Here is a 23,621-nt window from a genome sequence, read left to right on the forward strand (position 1 = left end):
TAAAAGACCTTGACAAGAATTTCCCTGATTCAGAAATAAGAATAGACAGTAGATAATGAACGCGCTTTGCCACCATGTATAAGCTCGTTTTCTACACAAGTTATATCTATTTTTTTAAATGTAAGTCGAACTTGAGCGCAATGGCTAATAGCGCTCCTATCTTCACATGCTTTAACAATCCTTAAACATGCGGCCTACTCCACCACGCTGAAGCTCATAATATGCACCTTTTTTGTGCTCATTAAGAATGCAGCTTAGCAAAAACCAGCTAGACAAACGTAGCCAATGGCCTAACATTTGCGTATGTATTCAATTCAATAGACAAAAGCAACTGGAGTTGGTAGCGAAAGGGATTAGACATATGACTGTGAAGCGATGGGCATGGGTTCACGCCCTAGTAGGCGCGGAAAAGGATGCTTAGTTCACTGCGGCAAAAGTCTTGGATTTGGATATCTTCTTCTGTTCTTCATCTCTTTCCCTTTAATCGTTTTCTATATCTTCCTTTCGTTCTATATTCACTCATTCGTTCTCCATTCTATTCTCTCCCTTTCATCTATCTATCTGTCTATTATTTTAAATGTAAGTCGCACTTGTGCGCAATGGTTAACAGTGCTCCTATCTTCACATGCTTTTACGACCTTTAAACATGCAGCCTACTCCACCTTGCTAAAGCTCCCGATCTGCACAAGTTTTTTGCGCAATATGAATGCAGCTTAACAAAAACAAGCGAGACAAAAAGCCAATGACCAAAAATTTGCGTATGTAGTCAGTTGAGCAGACAAAATCAACAAGCGTTGGTAGCGCAATGGATTAGACCTATGACTGTGAAGCGAAGGGCATGGGTTCAAGCCCGATTAGGCGCGGAAAAGGATGCTTAGTGTTCTGCGGAAAAATCTTTGATTTGGATATCTTTTTCTCTTCTTCATTTGTTTCCTTTTAATCGTTTTCTGTCTTCCCTCGTTCTAAATTCACTCGTTTATGCATTTCATTCTCTCCCTTTCATCTATCTATCTATTGTTTTAAATGTAAGTCGCTCTTGGGTGCAATGGCTAACAGCGCTCCTATCTTCATATGCTTTAATAATCATTAAACATGCAGCCTACTCCACCATGCTTAAGCTCTTGATCTGCACATTTTTTGTGCTCATTAAGAATGCAGCTTAACAAAAACAAGCGAGACAAAGCCCCAATGACCAAAAATTTGCGTATGTAGTCAGTTGAGTAGACAAAATCAACAGGCGTTGGTAGCGTAAGGGATTAGACCTATGACTGTGAAACGATGTGCATGCGTTCAAGCCCGAGTAGGTGCGGAAAAGGATGCTTAGTGTTCTGCGGTAAAAATCTTGGATTTGGATATCTTTTTCTTCTGTTCTTCATCTCTTTACTATTGATCGTTTTCTATATATTCCTTTGGTTCTATAATCAATCATTCGTTCTGCATTTCGTTATCTCCCTTGCATCTATCTATATATTATTTTAATTGTAAGTCGCACTTGGGCGGAATGGTTAACAGCGCTCCTATCTTCATATGCTTTAACGATCCTTAAACATGCAGACTGCTCCACTATGCTTAAGCTCCAGATCTGCACATGTTTTTGTGCTCATTCAGAATGCAGCTTGACAAAAACAAGCGAGACAAAAATCCAATCGTCAACAATTTGCGTATAAATTCAGTTCAGTGGACAACAGCAACAGGCGTCGGTAGTGGAAAGGATTAGGCCTATGACTGTGAAGCGAAGGGCATGGGTTCAAGCCCAATTAGGTGCGGAAAAGGATGCTTAGTGTACTGCGGAAAAATCTTTGATTTGGATATCTTTTTCTCTTCTTCATTTGTTTCCTTTTAATCGTTTTCTGTCTTCCCTCGTTCTAAATTCATTCGTTTATGCATTTCATTCTCTCCCTTTCATCTATCTATCTATTGTTTTAAATGTAAGTGGCACTTGGGTGCAATGGTTAACAGCGCTCCTATCTTCATATGCTTTAACAATCATTAAACATGCAGCCTACTCCACCATGCTTAAGCTCTTGATCTGCACATTTTTTGTGCTCATTAAGAATGCAGCTTAACAAAAACAAGCGAGACAAAGCCCCAATGACCAAAAATTTGCGTATGTAGTCAGTTGAGTAGACAAAATCAACAGGCGTTGGTAGCGCAAGGGATTAGACCTATGACTGTGAAACGATGGGCATGCGTTCAAGCCCGAGTAGGTGCGGAAAAGGATGTTTAGTGTTCTGCGGTAAAAATCTTGGATTTGGATATCTTTTTCTTCTGTTCTTCATCTCTTTACTATTGATCGTTTTCTATATCTTCCTTTGGTTCTATAATCACTCATTCGTTCTGCATTTCGTTATCTCCCTTTCATCTATCTATATATTATTTTAATTGTAAGTCGCACTTGGGCGGAATGGTTAACAGCGCTCCTATCTTCATATGCTTTAACGATCCTTAAACATGCAGACTGCTCCACTATGCTCAAGCTCCAGATCTGCACATGTTTTTGTGCTCATTCAGAATGCAGCTTGACAAAAACAAGCGAGACAAAAATCCGATCATCAACAATTTGCGTATAAATTCAGTTCAGTGGACAACAGCAACAGGCGTCGGTAGTGGAAAGGATTAGGCCTATGACTGTGAAGCGATCGGCAGGGGTTCAATTCCGAGTAGGGATGGAAATGGATGCATAGTTTACTGCGGTAAAAGTTTGGGATTTGGATATCTTTTCCTTCCGTTCTGCATCTTTCCTTTTAATCGTTTTCCATATCTTCCTTTCGTTCTTTATTCTCTCATTTTCTGCATTTCCTTCTCTCCCTTTCATCTGTATAATTATTAATTTCAATCTAAGTTGCACTTGAGCGGAATAGTTTACAGCGCTCCCGTCTTCACATGCTTTAACGATCCTTAAACAAGCTGCCTACACCATGCTTAAGCTCCTGATCTGCACATTTTTTTGTGCTCATTAAGAATGCAGCTTAAAAAAACAGCGAGTCAAAGGTAGCCAATGTCCAAACAATTGCGTATGTATTCAATGCAATAGACAAAAGCAACAGGAGTCAGTAGCGTAAGGGAATAGACCTATGGCTGTGAATTGAGGGTCATGGGTTGAAGCCCGAGCAGAGGCGGAAAACGATGCATTATGTACCGGCGTTTAAAAAATTGGTGTGTGGTTTTCTTTTTCTTTTCTTTCTTTCTTTATTTTCTTCTTCCTTTAGTTCTTTCTTTATTTCCTCATCTTTATTTAATTCTCTCCCTCTCATCTATCTATCTTTTAAGTTGAACAAAAGTTGCACTTGAGCGTAATCATTAACAGCCCTCCTATCTTCATATTTTAATGGTCCATAATCATGCAGCCTACATCACCATGCTTATGCTCCTGATCTGGACTCGTGATCATGTTTCTGTGCTCATTAGGAAAAGCCAACGAGAAGAAATAGCCAACGATAAAACATTTGCAAATTTAATCAGTTCAATAGACAAAAGAAACAGGCGTCGGTAGCGAGAGGGATAAAATCTATGGCTCTGAAGCGAGGGGCATGAGTTCAAGCCCGATTAATTGTTGAAAAGCATGTACTTGGTTTAAAAAAACTGGTGTTTGTTTGTCTTTTTATTCCGTTCTTCATTTCTTTCCGTTTATTCTTTAGTTTTACCTTCGTTCTTTCTTTCTTCATTCTTTCTGCATTAGAAAGTTCAATAGGCGTAAGCAATCGGCATACTTAGCGCAGAGGATAAGACCCATGACTGTTAAGCGAGGAGCAGGGGTTCGAGTCCAATTGAAACCGGAAGACTGACAACTTCCTTGACCACAATTTTGAGAAGTTGATTTTCTTTTTCTTTCGCTCCTTTTAGTTCCTTTTTTGTATTTTCTTTTCTTTCCTTCCAATCTTTCTCTTATTAATATTTTGGCTCCTAATCTGCTCATGTTTTGCTCTCATTAAACTTGCCAAAACAGACGAGCCATAAAAGACCTTGACAAGAATTTCCCTGATTCAGAAATAAGAATAGACAGTAGATAATAAACGCGCTTTGCCACCATGTATAAGCTCGTTATCTACACAAGTTATAACGCTCCTTAAATATGCAACTCGGCAAAGCCAAAATGTTGCTTAACAGAAATTTACTGCTACATAGGGTAAAAGACGGAAAAATACGCGTCGTTAGCATAGGTATTAACACATATGCCTGTTAAATGAGGGGCATTTGGGTTGGAACCGGAGTTGGTACGAAACATAAATTCTAATTTGTTTTTAATATTCTATTCGGTTGAAAGATTTTTCTTGTGATGTGTGTTTGCGGGCCTGCTAGTCTATATTTTAATTCTAACTCGAATGCTGTACCACCATGTTCAGGCTCCTATCTTCACATGTTCTAGCGGTCCTTAAACATGCAGCCTGGCGTAATGCATGCGCTTTGAGACGCTATTTATCGCCATATTAAAGCTCCTAATTCGCTCACTCATAGAGCTTGCCGCATAGCAATAAAGCGAGCCAAATAGCCACTAACCAACCATTTGCTAATTAAAAAGCTCAATAAGTGATAAGGCATTATTAGCGTAGAGGATAAGACCAATGACTGTCAATGGTTCAAGTCTGTGAGGGGACAGGGTTCGAGTCTATTTAAAAGAGGAAAAGAAAGCATAATTTTGTGGACAAGATGGTTGAGAAGTTGGTTTTTTTTTCTTTCGTTCTTTTTCATAATTTGTTTTTGTTCTTTCCTATTTTTCTCTTTTCATATTTTAGCTCCTTGTCTGCACATGTTTTGCGCTCATTAAGCTTGCCAGCGATGAAACAGGCCAGCGAATAAACGCGAGCCAAATGCCATTGACCAAAATTTTGCTCATATAGAAAGAGCAATAGACAAAAGTGATCCTGATTGGTGGCGTAAGGGATATGACCTATGGCTGTTAGGTGGGGCATCCGAGTTGGTGCGAAAAATTGCTCTCAAATTTCAGGACCGAAAATATCTTTTTAATAGCCGCCCTCATCTTCTCAGCCGGCTATTATTGCGCTCGTATTTTTTTTTTACTTCGTCAAACTTTTTTTCGCTTTACCATATTGCCGCTTTTTCGACATTTTGCGTGAAATCTTTTTGACTTCTCTAGGCTAGTTTCTCTCTTCTCTCATTCTGCTAAAAGTGAATTTGAACATCAGTTGCTAAGCAAAGCAATTTAAAATGAACAGAGTCGGTATAAAAAATTGAAGTCAGAAATAGAAACGGGATAAACCCATAAAGCCCAATTTTAGATGCCCGCTATTTGAACGTCGTTCCTGTAAGTATTAGTTATCTCTCTCTAATGCTTATTGGTATTGATAGTAGCCCCTGTAGTCTCTCTCTAAGAAACAGAAATATGTTCAACTACGAAATGCCATCAAAATAAATCGGACTTAAAAATATTTTTGTACAAAAATCTTTTTTTTTTCAATATATTCTATTCGTTCAATCCCAATCATGCTTATTGGAAGCAACGGCGGCTATTTCCCGGCAATCTGCCGGGTATGCTTCTTTGTTATAATTGTTTTTTTATATACTTATTTATACGTATAAGTTCCTAATCTTCGCATGTTTTAACGCTCCCTAAGCATGCAGCCTAGCGAATTACATGCGTTTTCGGACACGCTATGCGACAACGTAGAAGCTCATTATCTGCAAATTTATAACGTTTCTTAAACATAAAGATCCTTAAACACAGCAAAGCCATAAATGTCGCTTAACAAAAATTGCTGCAAAATAGGGTAATGGACGCAACAACTACGGAACAGTAGTGTAAGCGGTAAGAGTTGTGGCGGTGAAACGAGGGGCATGGGTTGGAGCTCGAGCTGGTACGAAACAGAATTAAATTTTTGTAAACCTATTCCGATATGATTTTGTGATGCTTTTGCGGGCCTGCTAGTAAATTTTAGTCATTTTTTTGGTGTCAATTTTTTGTAGCTAAATCATCTGCTAATAATTGCTCTCGATCGACGTTTGAGTGATTTCGGGAATAAATTATTCGCGCTTGCGTTTTGTGATTGGTTTGAATTGAGCGCTTTCAGAAATTAAGTATTTATTTATTTGCTAAAAATAAAACCGGTTGTAAGCAATTAGCATTTAGAGTGCGTATAGCGTTGAGGTTAATGCTAGCGATTTCTAAGATATTGCGGTTTTGAACCCGTCTGTCAACAAGTTTTGCAACATAAAAGTTTTGTTAGCCTATGGCTCCTTCTAAATTGTTTGCCGCGCCATTGTTGCGAGAGCAGTTCGTCCTACGTTATTCTGTTTGTTTGTGAAAAGTTTGCAGTTATTTATGAACTTTTTCATTTTATCATAGTTTTTTATCATAAACTTTTTTACCGTAGTTTTATATCATAAACTTTCATATAATTTTATCATAAAATTTTTAATAAAATTTGACAAGATACGGGTCTTGAAAATTTCCGTTGCTTGCCGTTTTTCCGGTTTTATCTTAATTGTGAAAGAAGCCGCAGTAGATCCGTTAGTTGATGCTAATAAATTTTGCAAAATTTAGTTTTTGATCAACTTATACTCTACTAACTTTTATGCAGACAAAAGAAGAATAGAAAGGTTATTCGGGTTTGAGAATATTTTGTTCAAAATAGTTCAGAAGCGGTGTTTGAAAAAAATTTTGCTTTCCCGATTATTGTTTTGTTCGCGTGTTGTAATTTGACTTATGTTTCTACCGTTTTTCTCTTCAGTCTTTTTCCAAAAGCTTTTACGAATGATTTTCTAGATACTGCTAGGTCAATGATAATTCTTTGAATTGTAGATCAGGATTTGTCCTGCTATGTTTTTTTTTCGACGTATAAATATTTGCTTCGCTTTATCTTAGTTCGTCTTGTTCGAAGTTTTGGGTGAAATCTTTTGTTTCTCTAGGCTAGTGTTTCCTCTTGCCTCATTCTGCATAAAGTTCCTTTAAACCGCAGTTGCGGAGTAAAACCAATTTTAGATGCAAGCTACATGAACTTTGTTCCAGTAGCCCCATTTTGTATGATGGATTTTTTAGATGCGCATTTTTAGGTGCTTGTAAGTCTTAGCTACCATCTTCAATGGATATTGGTACCAGCCCTTGTATCCTCTCACTAAGAAACAGGAGTTTGTCCAACCACAAAGTGACATCCAAATAGTTTGCATTTCAAAATTGTTTTTGTGCAAAAAATTTTTCGTAATGTTTTCTTTCAATGCCAATTGGAGTTTTCCCACTCCATTTTTCATTGCTGTTTTCCATTGTATGAACGACTATTTTAAAAAGATTGCTCAGTTCCGCATGTCTTTGGGAATAATCATCAAAACTATTTTAAATGGTCACATAAAAAATTTTGAGCTGCAACCTGTTTACTGATCACAATTCGTCATACTGTAGAATACGAAAAATGCAGTGCGAAAGAAGCACAAAGATAAACTAATATAAAGAGCTATAAACAATTAAATCAATCCAAAGAAATTTTCTCTTAACTTTCCTAATAAAACTCATCCAGAAACATTCAACAATTCTTGGCTCCCGAAATCAACGTGTGCAAAAAATGTGAACCAGTCTATGAAAAAGTGGAAAAGAAAAAAAAACTTTAATTCACGAACCTTTACTACCGACAAGATACTTAAATTCTGTCCAATCTCGTTACTAAATCTTCTTATCTGACAGCGAATTCCTTCTTCTTGTCTGCAAAAGGATCTTAACCAGATACTTAAAAGATGAAGAGAGAGACAATTGAAAAATCCCGAAAACTGGCTATTCATTATGGCCAAAAGTATAGATTTATAGGATTTGAACAATCTATTAATGGTTAAACAATTAACTTGAACAATTTCATAAATACTGGTGTCTGATCAACCACTAGTAAAATCTTAAATCAAGCTAGTAGTTTTTGAGATTTAGATAATTATAAAACTTGAAAAAACATTGCCCTCAGTACGATTTCATAATTTTAATTAAACGAAAGAAAGAAAATTTAACTTCTAAGTACTCAATATAAACAAACTTTAACAAACATCAATCTATAAAGAGACTCGGAGGGGACACAACGGGTAGCTTGTCCTCAACACTCTGCCCTTCAAAACTTTAATTGTGAGATTATTTTAAGGCTAAATGAATGCATACGTTTTGGAAATACATTAAAAAGTATACTTCCCCATTTCCAGTTTCATTAAGGAAAATTAATGCCAGAAAATTTAATCATGGTCCTTTAAGTTTCTCTTTACTTCAAAAGAAGCCAGGCTTGTTCTGATAATGTTGTAACATGCACGTAAATGGTGTTATAGATTTGACCCTTACGGAACAAACTCTGTTGTTTTACAAGCTCTCTGCTGTTAAGTATGTGAGTCTTTCAGTTTGTGATAAAGATTACTTTTGTCATTAACAGTGCAGTTGTAATGAGATTCTGTTTTGCTAACAGATTATAACATTTTGCGGCGCGAATTCGCTCTGACATTCTTTCGCCTTTTTTTCTACAGAGGTTGATGCAAAAGGTTAAAGAATCATTTCTAGTAGATCTTTTGTACTCAAAACAAAATAAATCATTTAGGTATTTTTCAGAATGCAATTGGTATATAGATGGCACTACCGCCGTGCTACCATTTAGTAGACTGCATGAGTTAAAAATTACTTCAAACAGCGAAAATCGACACGTTTTTGCGTAGCATCCCGTACTTGGAAATATTAGCGAAAAAAATGAACAAAATTGATATAATTATCACGTTAGCTAGCCATGAGAACCATAGTAAAAGCCTACCAATGAGCGCAAGGTGGTAACAAAAATCTATGGAGGTTGTTTTTGCCTCCCAAGCTTATAAAATAATTTTCGATGACAAAATACTTCGCAATTTCAAAAAGTCAACGATTTCTTTCCTCTCATGTGTCTTATAAATGAAGCTGCCTTATGTACCGATATTTGACTCAGTTCAATGTAACTTTAAGGTTTTTATTGATAGCAAATAAAAAGCGAAAGTGGTGTGATTACAGGTACGAGATAGTGTGTACAAAATCTACAGACAGAATAGCCCAGTAATGTCCAGTGGTGATAGCAGATCAGGGAGTAGCAATATTACGACCAGTATCAGGGAAACACAGTCATCCGACACATCGGTTGGATCTGGTGCCAAAACAAGCTCCTCTGGAAGTGTACATAACCATTTTAGACTCAGAGAATTGGCTAATAAGTGAGTGTCGTTCATATATTCGACAAGGCTATTTTGCAAATTCGGCGATTTTCTGTGCTCAAAAATAAAGTTTTAGCTAGTTTGACTGATTTATGGCCGTGTGATTTGTGTGCAAGTTTTTTGTTACCAAATTTTTGATATCTCAATCAATTATCAAATCTATAGTAAGAACCAGACGGTTGCAAGTCGAGAAACTCCGGACGGGCAAACAATCATAAAAATATTGATATGTTTTAAAGTTGAACCCGGACATTTGAAACGTTTACTTGCGTCGCATCTTTAAGGGACAGACTATAAATGTAAATATAGTTGGCATGGTTGGAGTTTCATGGCATTCTCCCACTAATGGTGGAAAAAGTCGATACAAATGTTTGTGACAAGTTGATGTTGTTAAGGTTGAGTGGCAGTGACGCACATCTATTCTTCCGAAGACTAGAAGCACAGGCAACTGAGTACGTGATTGAGGTGAAAGCGACCCTACTGCACAACTTGACTTCTACTTCAAGTAACAGCAACAGTGCACCAGGCGGGAGTGCGAAGACACCCTCTTTCTGTGTGGACTTTGTTCAGCTCCTGCTTAATTTGTTCAATTGTCTCAGTCAGAGTGCTCAGCATATCTCGGAGTTTATAAGACACCTGGTTAGTGCAACTAATTTTGAACAGTTAAGGATCTTTTTAAGCAAAGTGATTTTTCGATGCTTCGCCTCTCCTTCCCTCGGCTTGGAAACCCTTGAAGATACGGTTGTATACCATAATACCCAGGAATTGCAACCCTTCGGTAATGTGTCATACTATAATGGAGCCCCCCCCCAGTACGTCATGCACCCCCAGTTACAGGGCACGTGCCATTGCATAGTAAATTCTTATGGCACGTGCGTCTAGGGGTTGCTTATAATATGCACCCACTAAGGGGGGGGGGGGGGCACAAACAGAAAAGGTCAAAAATTAGTCTTAACGGGTAACGTGCTAGTTTTAATACAAATTGATGTGCAAATGAACAGAAAATGTTTTCTGCCAAATTCGTTGATGGACTTCGGGGATCTTTTTAATCCCCGCCCAGTGCGTCATGCACCTCCTAGTCACAATGCACGTGCCATTGAATAATAAGTCATGCAAAAATATGGCAAGTGCGTTTCGGAAGTGGAAATGATATGCACCCAGTAAAGGGGGCACAAACTGAGTGTGGAAATTTTTTGCAAAAATGGAGTTTCAATATGCTGCTAATTGTTTTGAAATAATCTTGTTTTATTAGGAGCAGGAGCACCTCTCTCTGTTCAAAATGACGTGGGGTATGCACAATCGTAATCTGTTTCGCACTTTATGTTGGGAAGAGCCGCTCATCCGGGGAAGTATGAAGACCCTACTAGCTGGACTCACAGAGGGCTGTAGTGGATGTCCTGTGTATCCCAGAGAGAAATACATCTCAATTTACAAAGAGTAAGTGACGTGCTAACATCAAGGTATTCTGTGTGGAATACTGATACATGGCAGTATAATAGGTGCTTATACCTTCTGGTTCAAATTGAACCCATCTCAGTTCACTCTCTAAGTTTACTCAATTTTTTGTACTGCTAAAGATTTTCGGCAAATTTACTAAATTTTGGTAAGTTTAAACTAAATTTAAATAAATTCAACTAAATTTTGGAGCTTTAAAATTTGGTAAATCTTTTGGTCCGTGGCTAGTTTAAAGCGTTTTTTCTCTTATTCTGGTGCTTTATCCTTCAGTACACAGGTAAATTACACAAAAGCGTGCTAAGTAGAGATAAAACCAACTGCCGAGGTAATGGACATGAACAAAATATCAGTTTTGAACATGGCTGCAGTCGAGTACCTCTTTGAATACATTTTCAGGTACGTGGAATTCACAGAGGAGATGACAGTGATGGGGGTAGTGTGGGGGGAGACGGAGAGGCTGCTGGATCTGTTCAGAGAGAGCCAGACTAGGAATGAAGTGAGGGCCAGGAACCTCTCTCAGGAGATCGACACTTTTCACAGAGACAGATTCCTATGGCACCAACAGGTAGTTAGATTAGATCAGTTGGATATTCAGAAGATTGTAAACTGCACATTACAGCCAAAGAGATTTATTGATATATCTGCTAGTCGGAACCTGACAAGTGATGTCTTTTGGTAAGAAGTTTCAACAAATTGTAATTTGTTCGTTGTGTTTCCTTTGTCTTTTCAAAATTAAGAAAACGCCAGTTTAAAAAAAACAAATTTAATCTAGTGAATGTCTTATCCTCGTTTAATGTGTTGTTTTTCCGTTTAGTTATGTTTTGTGTAAATATGAAATTTGTAAGTTTCATCAAAAGCACAAAACATCAAATTCTGTGCCATTTTGTTCTACGAAAGATGACTGCAATTTTGTCTAAATTAAATTAAAACACTCACGTTCACATTCTAAAATGCCGAAAGTCTGCAGTGCCAGAAGTTAAAATGCCAGAAGTTGCTACTTAGCCAGAAGTTGACTTTCGTCATTTTAAAACGTTCGTGTTTTAAGCATGGTTAAGTGACTATGCAGAAGTCACTTCGAAATTCTGACTTAACATCTCAAACCGCTTTGCGGTTCTCGATAAACGCCAGAAGTTCTCAGCGACTTCAAGCAGAGTCACCTAACCATTACTTGAATAGCGGAGATATAAATGACGGTAGATTATGGCTATCGACTATGACCTCACTTGATTAATTTTTTATTTATCTTAACTTTTAGAACTTGAAAACTTGGCTAGTAACAAACTATTGTAAATGCAAAATCATCATTAATTTGATCTAAAAATGAGATTAAATTAAAAATTCCAGTTGACATCAATACAAAGACATCAATAATACAGTGACAATATGCCAACTAAGGACCAGCAACAGAAATTTGCCCTTCTTGGCTGGCCGTTTGCTAACAATAATGACTTTATGATACAAAAACAATTTATTCTTAACGAAAAAAGTACCATGAGAAATTTCATTAACAATGGGAATTGTGAATCAACAGAACTAATTTATTTATACAAATTTTAAGAGAAATTAGTAGAGGGTTGCGCATTAGAGATGTAAAGATCAAAACTGCAGACCAAGAAACAATTAAGTTACATAAAAATAAAAACTGCTCAAAGCTCAGAAAAATCGGAGCTTTCAGGGTTCTTTCAACTGTGTTTCCAAAGACGGTGATACTATACCATTCGAGAAGCCTTTGACCTCCTGGCTGTTCTAACAGCGGAAATGAACCAATATCTCAGCTTCAGGACGCCTGGGAGATAGACAGGAAACGACTACATGAGCTGAAGCAGCAGGAGAAGCTAACTCGAAGAAATCTATTCACTCCTATAGTTATCATGAAATATAAAACAAATTGAACAACTCTTGGTAATCAACTATGACATTATCCATAACATAGTGTACGTGTGTAGAAAAAAAGCATGATTTTGATTTTCTTTATCACTAAGTTCACATTGCTGCAAAATTTACACATGGTTAACAGTGGATTTTTAAGGAAATAGTCAGCATTACTGTTTCGAAAGAGTTCTTTGGTGATTATTTCACGTAGTAATTTCAATGGCAAGGCAGTTGGCAAAAGATTAATATTACTCCATGCATTCAATTATTTGACAACACAACTTCTTTGAAACCTTCATACAAATGAAGCTTGAAAACAGATTAAATTTTATGCTCCCTCATAATGGTGGTTAAGGAGTCGAGAAACTTTTTGAAGAAGATAATTCTAGCTATTCTCTTCTGAGGAGTAGGTTTCGTTTCTTCGTTGTGTTTTTTCTCGTCAAACTTTATGTTAAAACTTATTGTATTACAGGTTCAATTTAAATTTTCTAATATTGCAATAAGTGCCGCCGACGAATAACATGTCTCAGTTTAAACAAAACACCACAGTGATGAACCACTTTTGAAATTTTAAAGTTGATGTGATTCGCGAATGACAGCTTAGAATCAATTCTCTACATACAATTCAATTATTTTTGGAGCAAATTTTTCTGAGCAAGGAATTCTGAGCAATGAAAAGGCCTCTAAGCAATGATTTTTAACAAGCTCTATTAGTTTATGGTTTTCTTTACAGTTTTTTGAACAGCGATTTTTTTCAACTTATATTATCTGTTTCTTTTATACGGCACTGAAGTCTCTTTTCGCAGCTATTCCCGCAATCTGACGGCTAAGTTGGTTATTTTTCAAATCAAATCGCAAACAAAGATAAAACTGTTGTGAAAATGGTAACTATCTATGCAATTTGACGTATGTGACACATGACACCAGCGAAAAGAATCCTTTTCACTGGTGGTTTTGTCAATACACTAATACTGGATCCCGGATACAAAACAATTATGCGATTGTCTAGAGTGCTAAAAGGTTTACGTGACTCCAGAAAAACTGCCGTGCAAAGAGATTTGCCATCAAATGATGATTGCAAATTACACATCATTTTAAATATAGCATGAACAGTTGAACCTGATTTTGGTTGAAATTGAATATTGAAAGAGAAATTGAAAAAGTTGACAATCCTGTCATAAAATATCTTTTCAAACAATTTGAAGTGGAATTGACAATATTTGTCTGTAGTTGCTTACCTTATCGATGCCACCATTCTTATAAAGAGGAGTTACCTTAGCTAGCTTGAATGAATCAGAAAATATCCTAGATTATTAATTCTGTTGAAAATATTTTACGTATAGTGTAATTATTTGTTCACAAATTTTTAGCAGTTTACTTTGCAGATCATGTCCTTCCTAGGCTTTCTGTTTAGTTGCAGAGAAGGAATCGTCAATTAAAAATTAAAATGATTTTAAAAAACGCACGTTATCGAACATTGCGTTCATCGGCTTCTTGAAACTGATTTTACAATCAGATATAATGATTTACAAAGTATATAGAATTGTCATTAACTCTATCGATTGAATTTTCGTAAATGAGTTAAAGTAACAATGAATCGTTGAATTATTACAGTTAAAATCACATTTACAATTTTTTATTGACATTTAATACATCAGAAAGCTTTCAATCTCTATTCCGAGTTTTGGAATTCCCGGTTATTCTGTTTTCAATTCTTGAAAAGGAGTTTTTAATTTCATTTCTATCTGTTGTCTTCCTTTACTTATTGGGGTTGACAAAATTTTGATTTATCATGTATCTGGATAATTTTTGAAGTTAAGTTTTTTTTGCATTTGAAATTTTTTCAATATCAATTCCCGCAACTGGTAACCGTCGAGCGTATTTAATTGCGGTTTCAACTTTTTGATATCCATCGCTTTTATTGTCTGTAGTTTTTCAACCCCGCGACATGCATTGAGAATGACCCGTTCAATATTATGGGCTGTACCACAACATTCAACGAGTTGTTGTCCCGCAGCGGAATCTTTATTTTGATGTTTCGAAATTCTCTTGCTAACATGTCGGATGGTTTGGCCAACATCGGTGGAATTGCATCGATTACTTGTAACTTTATCTACCACATGCGATTTCAAGTTTTTATCAAAAGATGATTTCATGGTGGGCAAGCAATTCTTAATTTCCCCGTTGTGGAAATCATTTGAATTTCACACGATTTTTCTTGTCTATTCGCAAACGTTTGAAAGATGTTTCCTCTATATTGAACAAAAAACATCGGTCTGAGCTCATATTTCTTGAAACTTTTAATTGTTTTCATGTTCTTTTTTGGGGCGTTTTGATGTAAACTTTTTTTGGGACTATTTTATCCAACGTCTCGTTAACAATACTGGAAGACCACTCTGTTGGATACTGATTTTCGGTCCAGATGTCCTGAGTTTTCTTAAGGGCAACATCAAAGGACTGTCAATCACTGGTTGCATTGAAAATCCTATATACATTCCCTTAAATCACATTATGTTGTAAGGCTGCACAGCTACGGAAATTTAAAATGCCGGTATCAGTAGACTTCTGACTCCAATGACAGATAATTTGTTTTTCATCGTTTACGTTTACGTTCAGATCTAGGAACGCCAGGTTTCTATCTGAGTCGGGTGTCTCAAGAGTGAATTGTAAGCTTGTGAAGAGAATTCACATACTCAAGGTACTCCAGAGGGTTTCTCTGAAAAGTGCACACTATGTCATCCACATACCTCTTGAATGCTGTTAGTTCCTGTGAGTCCTCAGTTGTACCTTTTTCTGCACAATAGGAACAGATCCATACAATTTCTTGCATTTTTTAATACTCCGTGCCATTAATACCTTTTATTTTGCATGAAACCAGTATTTGCATGATTCACACTCGACTCCTTTCCCTCGCAAAGTAACGCGTGGGTTAGTCAATGCACTTTCCCTTCATGTGAGAAGTTTTGTTCTCCCTTCCCTCATTTGGTTTCTGCAAGGATTTCTCAAAAGATTCCTTCCACAAATTTTGCCAAAATTACCGCCAGTGAAGCACCGGTGGCTAAACCGTCCAATAGTGTATCTCATTGAAAGCGGCTCTGGCATCTTTCGAGTTAGTCTCAATTTTTGCCCCCTGTTAAACTCTGGAAAAAGGGAGACAGAATTTTATTGAATTTCTCGTAACTGCTACCGGTTATTGGCAGAATAGGCCGAAGCGGAGTACCGTTTTTGGGTACTTTAGCAAGTCCATAAAGCCTGGCCGGTTGCGATCCAGTTGTCCTGAGCCTGTGATAAATCTTTTTGCTTAATTTCCCTGTTTCAGTAGTTGGTTCTCTGTTTCATTAGTTGGTTCATTAGTTCCCTGTTTCATTTAGTGATAAAATTATTGCAAAAGTTTCACTGGACAGAAACGTGGATTTTCGATTTGTTTTCAGAACCGATCCTTTTAAATATTCAGAATCAGAAGAGGGCTGCGTGCCGATACTGACAACGTCATTCAGATTTCCAGCGTTCGTTTGAGTAGGATTCGTTGTGCTGGTGGAAGTGAGCTTACCGGTCTGAAAACATCCTTTGTTTTTTCTGCCTGCTTTAGTCGTTGACCTTAGAAACGCTTCTTATCTCGAATTAATTTTTTATCGTTGATGCTGTCTTGTTTCAGTTATAGATTTATATGGTCTAGCAAATGTAAGCATTTTTATTTTTTTCTACAATTCCGCTTTTGTGTTTGTTTTTCAAGTCCTTTTTTTTCTGGAAACAATCTTCAAGGGTGCATACAATTCAGTTGCTTTGGGTATGCAAAAAAAACAGAATCTGTGATTTTATTACTGGTATTCGTTCCAGCCTGCGTCAATAGCATTTCAAGGAATAATTATACACCTTGTAATGAAATTATTGAGTACGCTATTATTTCTTCGAGGGTTTCCCAGCTGTTCTTTACAATAGTACTTCGTTTTCAGGTTCACTAAAATTGTGTAATTATCACTTAAACTAGTTTCTTTATTGCCAATTGTACTTGGGTTAGCAAAGAAACTACCGATTACTGTAATGAACGCCTTAGTTAAAATTCCTGGACCATAGGATTGCAATAAAGATTTATAATGAGCAGAAATTCGATTTTCTTACAAGTAGAGCGATAAAGTCAACAGCAGTCATTACATTTTTGTTTGTTGCGCTCAAGACATTTTGATTTAATTGCTCAAGTAAGAGATATTTTTCAAATAGGCCTATATTTTCAATTGTTGAAACATGTATCACTTCGAGCCTGTTGTCTGCCCGAATATGAATCGCTGCATTTAGCAATGGGCTTACTGAAGCCTGATAGGGCAAACAGTTCGTTTTTGTTATTTATTTTTAGCCATGTTTCTGTGAGCGCAATGAGAATTGTTTTTATTGAGTGTATTAACTAAGACGGAAAATTCATCAAATTGTCCTTTTAATGACCTCAAGGATGGTGACATTTAATTGCATTAAGTTAATCATTTAGCATTGAACTTGGAAACATTGACTGGTGGTAGCTGATGATGGAGTACAATTATTATTGTGGAGAACAATTATTATTGTCTACAATTATTATTAGGAGAGGGAGTGCAATTATTATTAGGTTTTTGTAGCTTGTCGGTCAAACTGGAGGTGGAAGTTATCGGTGTTTCACGATGTATAGCATGGTGGACTCTCGTTTGAACTATAGGATGATGCTCCAGCTCCGGTGGGCTCAAGCACATTGGAACACTCACTAAAAGAAAATGCGAGATTACGGAACCAAAACCAGGGTCCTCATATGAAAAATAATGATAAGAGCCACAGCTTCGTACGTATGTACAAATATTTGGCGGTTTTGTAGAACCCATGAACTCGTTTTTCATGAAGATTTGGCCGTCTGTTGAACATTTGACTGAAATGGTCATTTCAGTAATTGATTTCTGCGCAAATATGTTCTTTTAGATAATATGAGGTTCTAGGCAAAATTAAATTATAGAAAAAAGTTCTGCTGTTTCAGATGAGTCGCTTCAGTCAAAGCAAAGCCTTCATGAGTCTCTATACATCCATTCTTGCTGAAGAAGCCGACCACCATGAAAAGGCCCTTGAACAGCTCCGGAATCCACCAGATGTTATCGCGCACACTGATGAATCAGAGGAGTTACCAAATACACAACAATCGCAATTCTCAGTGGCTCACAACGAAACAACTGGAAATTCACCCCCTCAAACTTCGGGTAAAGACGTTCCTTTTGGCCACTAATTATACACCTCAGTTTAGTTCAAGAAGAATTTGGCGACGGCACAAACGGTATTATAGACCTACCCAAAATATATTACGGGCCAAAAAGTTGGGTTAATATTTTCCTAGTTAGTCAGGGAATACAAAGTTGCTTTAAATTTCATGTCTTTGTAAGATATCTGATAACATAGTGGAATGGACCACCTGTTTTAAAATCATTTTAACTTACGCCGACTGTCAGATTGAAGTTCATTTTTCAAAAACAAAGTTAAGTTATAGGATGGAGGCCACCACCTTTTTCTCCTTACTCGAATGTACAGTTTAGCTAGATTGAGATGTCGCGTTTTTATACTAGGTTCTGTGTCAACCAACGATAGAGAAAATCGTAGTAATGTTGACAACAATGAGGATGAAGAAGAAATAGGAAACGTAATGATGGCAAATCAGTCTTTGAGGCCACGAATCACAGCGTGTATTGAGGCTATAAGACCTCCAAGTGTTCCTAGTAGTAGCGACTCAGAAGATGAAGGGAACCAGATTGACAATGGAAGACATGCAGATTCCTCTCCTCTCAGGATCATTGATAGACCTCGCAATATATCACTTGGAACTTCAGCGTGAGTTCCTTATCAGTAGTCTGAAAAAATGGTAAATAATTGGAGTCGGTCTCTTGCGGAAAAAGCCCCGCGGAAAAAAACCCACTTCATGTTAGGAAATGAACACCCACGGAAAAAAACGTAATTATATTAGATTAAAAAATGAAGTTTGGCACTAAGTTTGATAATTTGTCTTATACTGCGGGAAACCGAATATAATTTGTTAAATATTTTTAATAGCCGCCCTCATCTTCTCAGCCGGCTATTATAGCGCTCCTATTTTTTTTTACAATTCAAAAAATTTGAATTGTATTGGGGCGCTGTCTTTTTTTTTTTTTTTAAGATCTGTTCACACATTTTCATGATTTTTGAAGTCAAATTGGAGTAGTGATTTTTGGTCACGCCGAAACAGGAAATGGAGCGAAAAAGCGAGTGGTTTTGCGGCGTGAATTTTTTTGCTCTAATTTTAAAGTAGAGTGCGAAAATGGTGTTTGAACAAAAATTCGGTTTCTCGGTAGTGGTTTTTTGTTCACATGCGGCAATTTCACTCTGATTTTTACTGTTTTCTCGATTTTTTGGATCGGATTTTTTTCTAAATGGTTTTCCCAATCCATTCACAGCTCATTCTAGGCCTAGTTTTTTGTTTGAATTAAATTTTCATTTCTCGCTAGTGGTTTTTTTGTTCACATGCGGCATTTTGACATTGATTTTTTTTTTTTTCTTATTTTTTGATCTGATTTTTTTTAAAATGGTTTTCTCAATTCACTCATAGTCCATTCTAGGTCTAGTTTTTCTGTTTAGTCAATGAAAATTCTTTGAATTGTACGTCAGGACTTGTCCTGCTATGTTTTTTTTACTTCGTCGAATAAAAAAATGTTTCGCTTTACCTCATTTTGCCGCCTTTTCAACATTTTGCGTGAAATCTTTTTGACTTCTCTAGGCTAGTTTCTCTCTTCTCTCATTCTGCTAAAAGTGAATTTGAACATCAGCTGCTCAGCAAAGCAATTCAAAATGAACAGAGTCAGTATAAAAATTGAAGTCAGAAATAGAAACGGGATAAACCCATAAAGCCCAATTTTAGATGCCCGCTATTTGAACGTCGTTCCTATAAGTCTTATTTACCATCTCTAATGCTTATTGGTATTGATAGTAGCCCCTGTAGCCTCTCTCTAAGAAACAGAAGTATGTTCAACTACGAAATGCCATCAAAATAAATCGGACTTAAAAAAAATGTTTTTGTACAAAATTCTTTTTTTTTTTCAATATCTTCTGTTATTTCAATCCCAATCATGCTTATTGGAATCAACGGCGGCTATTTTCCGGCAATCTGCCGGGTATGTTTCGATATGTGCAAAACAGTGGGATATAAGTCTTTAGTAGCTATAATAATTTTTAGGCTATACAATCGCAGAATTGTGTGTAATTTTAAAGTTATTCACGATAAATCAAAAATGTCGCAGTTATGGAACAGATTCTAAATTTGATCATCGCAAATTTGGTAATACACTTGCCCTTCAGGTCTGTTTTTGCATAGCAAATTGTCGGTTTTGGTATTATTAATATCCGCCCTCATCTTCTCAGCCGGCTATTATAGTGGCCCTATTTTCTTGAAATTCAAAGAACTTGAATTGTAATGGAGCGTTGTCTTTTAACCATTTGAAGAGAAGTAAAAGGGATCTGTTTTTATTACGATTCGCAGAGGAGTATTGGCGCATCGTTTTTTGTCTTATCGAGGCTCCGCCAGTACTTCTGCAGAAATGGAATTTCACCAATAAAAAATTAGGAAATCACAAACAAGTTATTAATGTGTCTGAAATTTAAACAGACGGAGCCAAGACCGTTGATAAAATGCAATCTGCAATGGATTTAATAAATCTTTTGCGGAAATGGGCAAATATTCTGGTGATTTCTTTCCTCTCAATATCCATAAGTTGGACCACTGTTCTGAAAAATTCATTTGTAGAGTATTGACTTGAAAAGAAATCTTTAAAACCATTGACAGTTTAGAAAACAGTAAATCGCCGAGTCGAGGATTTGTTCATGCGTGGGCTTTAAAGGCAGCGAAATACGCAATTGGTACTCATCTGTAATTTATTTTCAATGAATGTATTCAAAACAATGTCTTTCCAACTATTCTAAAACATGCATATGTCACACCAATTCGCAAAAAAAGGATAAACAACACAAGTGTGCAACTATCGACCAATTTCTGTCACACCAGCTTTTGCTAAGCTTTTTGAGAAGCTTCTCCTTTTCCAAATGATGATCACAATAAAAACAATCTGTTGAATAATGAGCAATTTATGTTCCAAAACAAACAAATCTTCAACAGATGCAGTATTTTTTTTCACTGAGACAGTAATAGAAAACCATGAAAATGGGAAAAACACTGCAGCTATCTTCTTAGACCTTGCAAAAGCATTCAATTCATTTTCCCCACAAAATGTTTTTAAAAAAGGAGACTGCTTCAACTTCTCTGAGCCTGCAGTTAATATTTTGAAATTTCTAACGTCGTAATAAAAACAGAAAATCTCTAACGTCAGCATGAAATTTTTCCAATAGATAGACAGTTAGGATCATTCGTGTCTCATTTTTATATATATTGGAACGAACAGCTTAATGGGTAACATCAATTAACAACCAGAAGATGAATGTAAAATTTTGATTATTTTAATAATTATTCCTGATTATTCTGAAGGCATTTAAACTTTAACATTTCGGTTATATTGTTAATTTACATGTTTGAAAAAAAAACAGAATTTAAAAGTCGATATAGCTCGTGAAAACTAAATGTCAAACAGGTGGACAGAATGAAGCGGGAGAGCGGTTTTTTATCATACCGCATTACAGACAGAGCGAGAAATGTACGTTTAAAAAGTTTTCGCTGAGCGGGTAAAATTTTTTGATTACTTTCGGCTTTCTCGAAGCAGTTAACTTTTTTTGAGTATTTGGGTTTTGCTAAGCGATTTTAATAAGGCACTGTACATTTGAGCCATTTTTGACTATCCAGTTTGTTATAGCTGTGAAGTTGTTAGCTGAACAGAGCTATATTGGGGGTGATCTTATTTCGTCGTCTGAGGCTTTTTCATTTTAAATTCGCTTAAACAGTAAAGTTGAAAAAGTTGAATCTACTGAATGACTTCTTCCTCTCACTAACTGCATTTGAGCGCATGAAGTCATCTCTCACTCTCTTTAGCCTTTATTTTTTTAGCTCAATTGCGTGATTAGATTTTGATCATACGTGACGTACCTCACTCAATTTAATGGAGTTTGCACTTTAAAACAAGTTTTGTTTGAATTAGCTGAAGTTCAAAGAAGCTCATGTATGTCATAAAGGTCACCAATGAAAAGGCTCCTGCGCAATGAATTTTAACAAGCTTAATGTATGGCTGAATGGTTTTTAGATAGCTTTTTCAGCCGCTTCGATAACTTTTTCAACTTATATCTGTCTGTTGAATTGCTCTCAAGCAAAATTTGTAGCAATTATATTAGTCCTGTCGGTATTTTTAATGCAATGTTTTGCTTGAACATTTTTTCGTCCGGCCTATTTGACTTTGTAGTCAAAAATCGGATAAAAGGGTAGCTGGCATTGAGTGCTCTTAGAGCCTTTCAACTCACAAGTATGCGATTCACAGAAACTGTTTTGGCAACCCTCCTACTCTAGCGTCAGCTCCAACTCCCCCCACCCTGTGGCCCTCCCCGCTTTTGCCCCAACCCATCAGCCCCTGGTGCACCCCTGCCGTGGCTAACTACTGACGAAGCCAACCGGTCGCTGAGAGCATTTCGCCCAAAGTTAGTCGGTTATACAACACGCGAGTCTGTTTTTTGCAGCTATTCCGGCAATCTGCCGGCTTTTTTTTATAAGACCTTTAGATTCTATTTTTTGTGATTTCCCCATTTTAGATGCTTTTTTGTGGTATTTAATTGCTCTCAAATCGAGTTTGTGCTAATTATGTTAGTCCTGTAGTCTTTTTCAATGCGATTTTTTGCTTGACCCGTATTCCAATTGACGCATTTGACTTTTCGTCCACAAAAACGAGATAAACGGTTAACTCTCGTAGGGCTATCTGTTCTCTTAGAGCGCTAGGCCTTCTCTAAGAATGCTATCCGCTAAAATTGTTTTTAGGCAAAGTTTCTATAATGTGAGGGCCAGTTCTTAGTCTTCAGAGTTCGAACACAGAGAGACTGAAAGACGTACGTGTAAACATTTTCGCTGAGCGGGTAAATTTTTTTGATTACTTAAGGCTTTCTCGAAGCAGATAACTTTTTTGAGTAATTGGGTTTTTCTAAGCCATTTTAATAAGGAACTAAACATTTGAGAGCAATTTTGACTATCCAATTTATTATAGCTGTGATGTTGTTAGCTGAACGGAGCTATATTGGGGTGATCTTATTTCGTCGTCTGAGGTTCTTTTTCATTTTACATTCGTTTACACAGCAAATTTGAAAAAGTTGAATCAACTGAATGACTTCTTCCTCTCACTAACTGCATTTGCGCGCATGAGGTTATTTCTCACTCTGTTAAGCCATTTTTTTTAGTTCATTTGCGTGATTGGATTTTGATCATACGTGACGTACGTCACTCATTTAAATGACTTTTGCACTTTAAAACAAGTTTCATTTGAATTACTTTAAGTTCAAAGGAAATCATGTGTCATAAAGGTCACCAATGAAAAGGCTCCTGCGCAATGATTTTTAACAGGCTTAATGTATGGCTGAAAGGTTTTTAGATAGCTCTTTCAGTGGCTTCGTTTACTTTTTCAACTTATATCTGTGTCTGTTGAATATTTTAGTCCTGTCGATCTTTTTAATGCGATTCTTCGCTTGAACAATTTTTCTTCTGACCGATTTGACTTTTCGTCCTCAAAAATTGGATAAAAGGTAGCTGGCATTGAGTGCTCTTAGAGCCTTTCAGGTCACAAGTATGCGATTCACAGAAACTGTTTTGGCAACCCTCCTACTCTAGCGTCAGCTCCAACTCCCCCCACCCTGTGGCCCTCCCCGCTTTTTCCCCAACCCATCAGCCCCTGGTGCACCCCTGCCGTGGCTAACTACTGACGAAGCCAACCGGTCGCTGAGAGAATTTCGCCCAAAGTTAGTCGGTTATGTTTCTATGTATTATACAACACGCGAGTTTGTTTTTTTTTGCAGCTATTCCGGCAATCTGCCGGCTTTTTTATAAGACCTCTAGATGCAATTTTTTTTTGTTTCCCCATTTTAGATGCTTTTTAGTGGTATTTACTTGCTCTCAAACCAAGTTTGTGCTAATTATATTAGTCCTGTAATCTTTTTCAATGCGATTTTTCGCTTGACCCGTTTGACGTTTCGTCCTCAAAAAC

The 23,621-nt window shown here is 36.8% G+C and overlaps 2 protein-coding genes across 3 annotated transcripts in view; both read left to right on the forward strand.

Moving 5' to 3' along the window:
* The window catches only part of LOC142351908 (uncharacterized), a 438,132-nt gene that overhangs the window by 28,304 nt on the left and 386,207 nt on the right, over positions 1 to 23,621 (forward strand). The window lies entirely within an intron of this gene.
* The window catches only part of LOC142351693 (uncharacterized), a 127,791-nt gene that overhangs the window by 11,614 nt on the left and 92,556 nt on the right, over positions 1 to 23,621 (forward strand). The window contains exons 4-11 of the mRNA XM_075403835.1: positions 8,948 to 9,144; positions 9,540 to 9,783; positions 10,397 to 10,581; positions 10,996 to 11,164; positions 17,465 to 17,681; positions 18,042 to 18,303; positions 23,198 to 23,330; positions 23,372 to 23,376. Coding sequence (XP_075259950.1) covers positions 8,948 to 9,144; positions 9,540 to 9,783; positions 10,397 to 10,581; positions 10,996 to 11,164; positions 17,465 to 17,681; positions 18,042 to 18,303; positions 23,198 to 23,330; positions 23,372 to 23,376 — 1,412 coding nt within the window. The remainder of the gene's footprint in view (positions 1 to 8,947; positions 9,145 to 9,539; positions 9,784 to 10,396; positions 10,582 to 10,995; positions 11,165 to 17,464; positions 17,682 to 18,041; positions 18,304 to 23,197; positions 23,331 to 23,371; positions 23,377 to 23,621) is intronic.

The sequence above is a fragment of the Convolutriloba macropyga genome, chromosome 13 (genome assembly GCF_964194025.1).
Source record: "Convolutriloba macropyga chromosome 13, txConMacr16.3, whole genome shotgun sequence".
Classification (NCBI taxonomy): Eukaryota; Metazoa; Xenacoelomorpha; order Acoela; family Convolutidae; genus Convolutriloba; species Convolutriloba macropyga.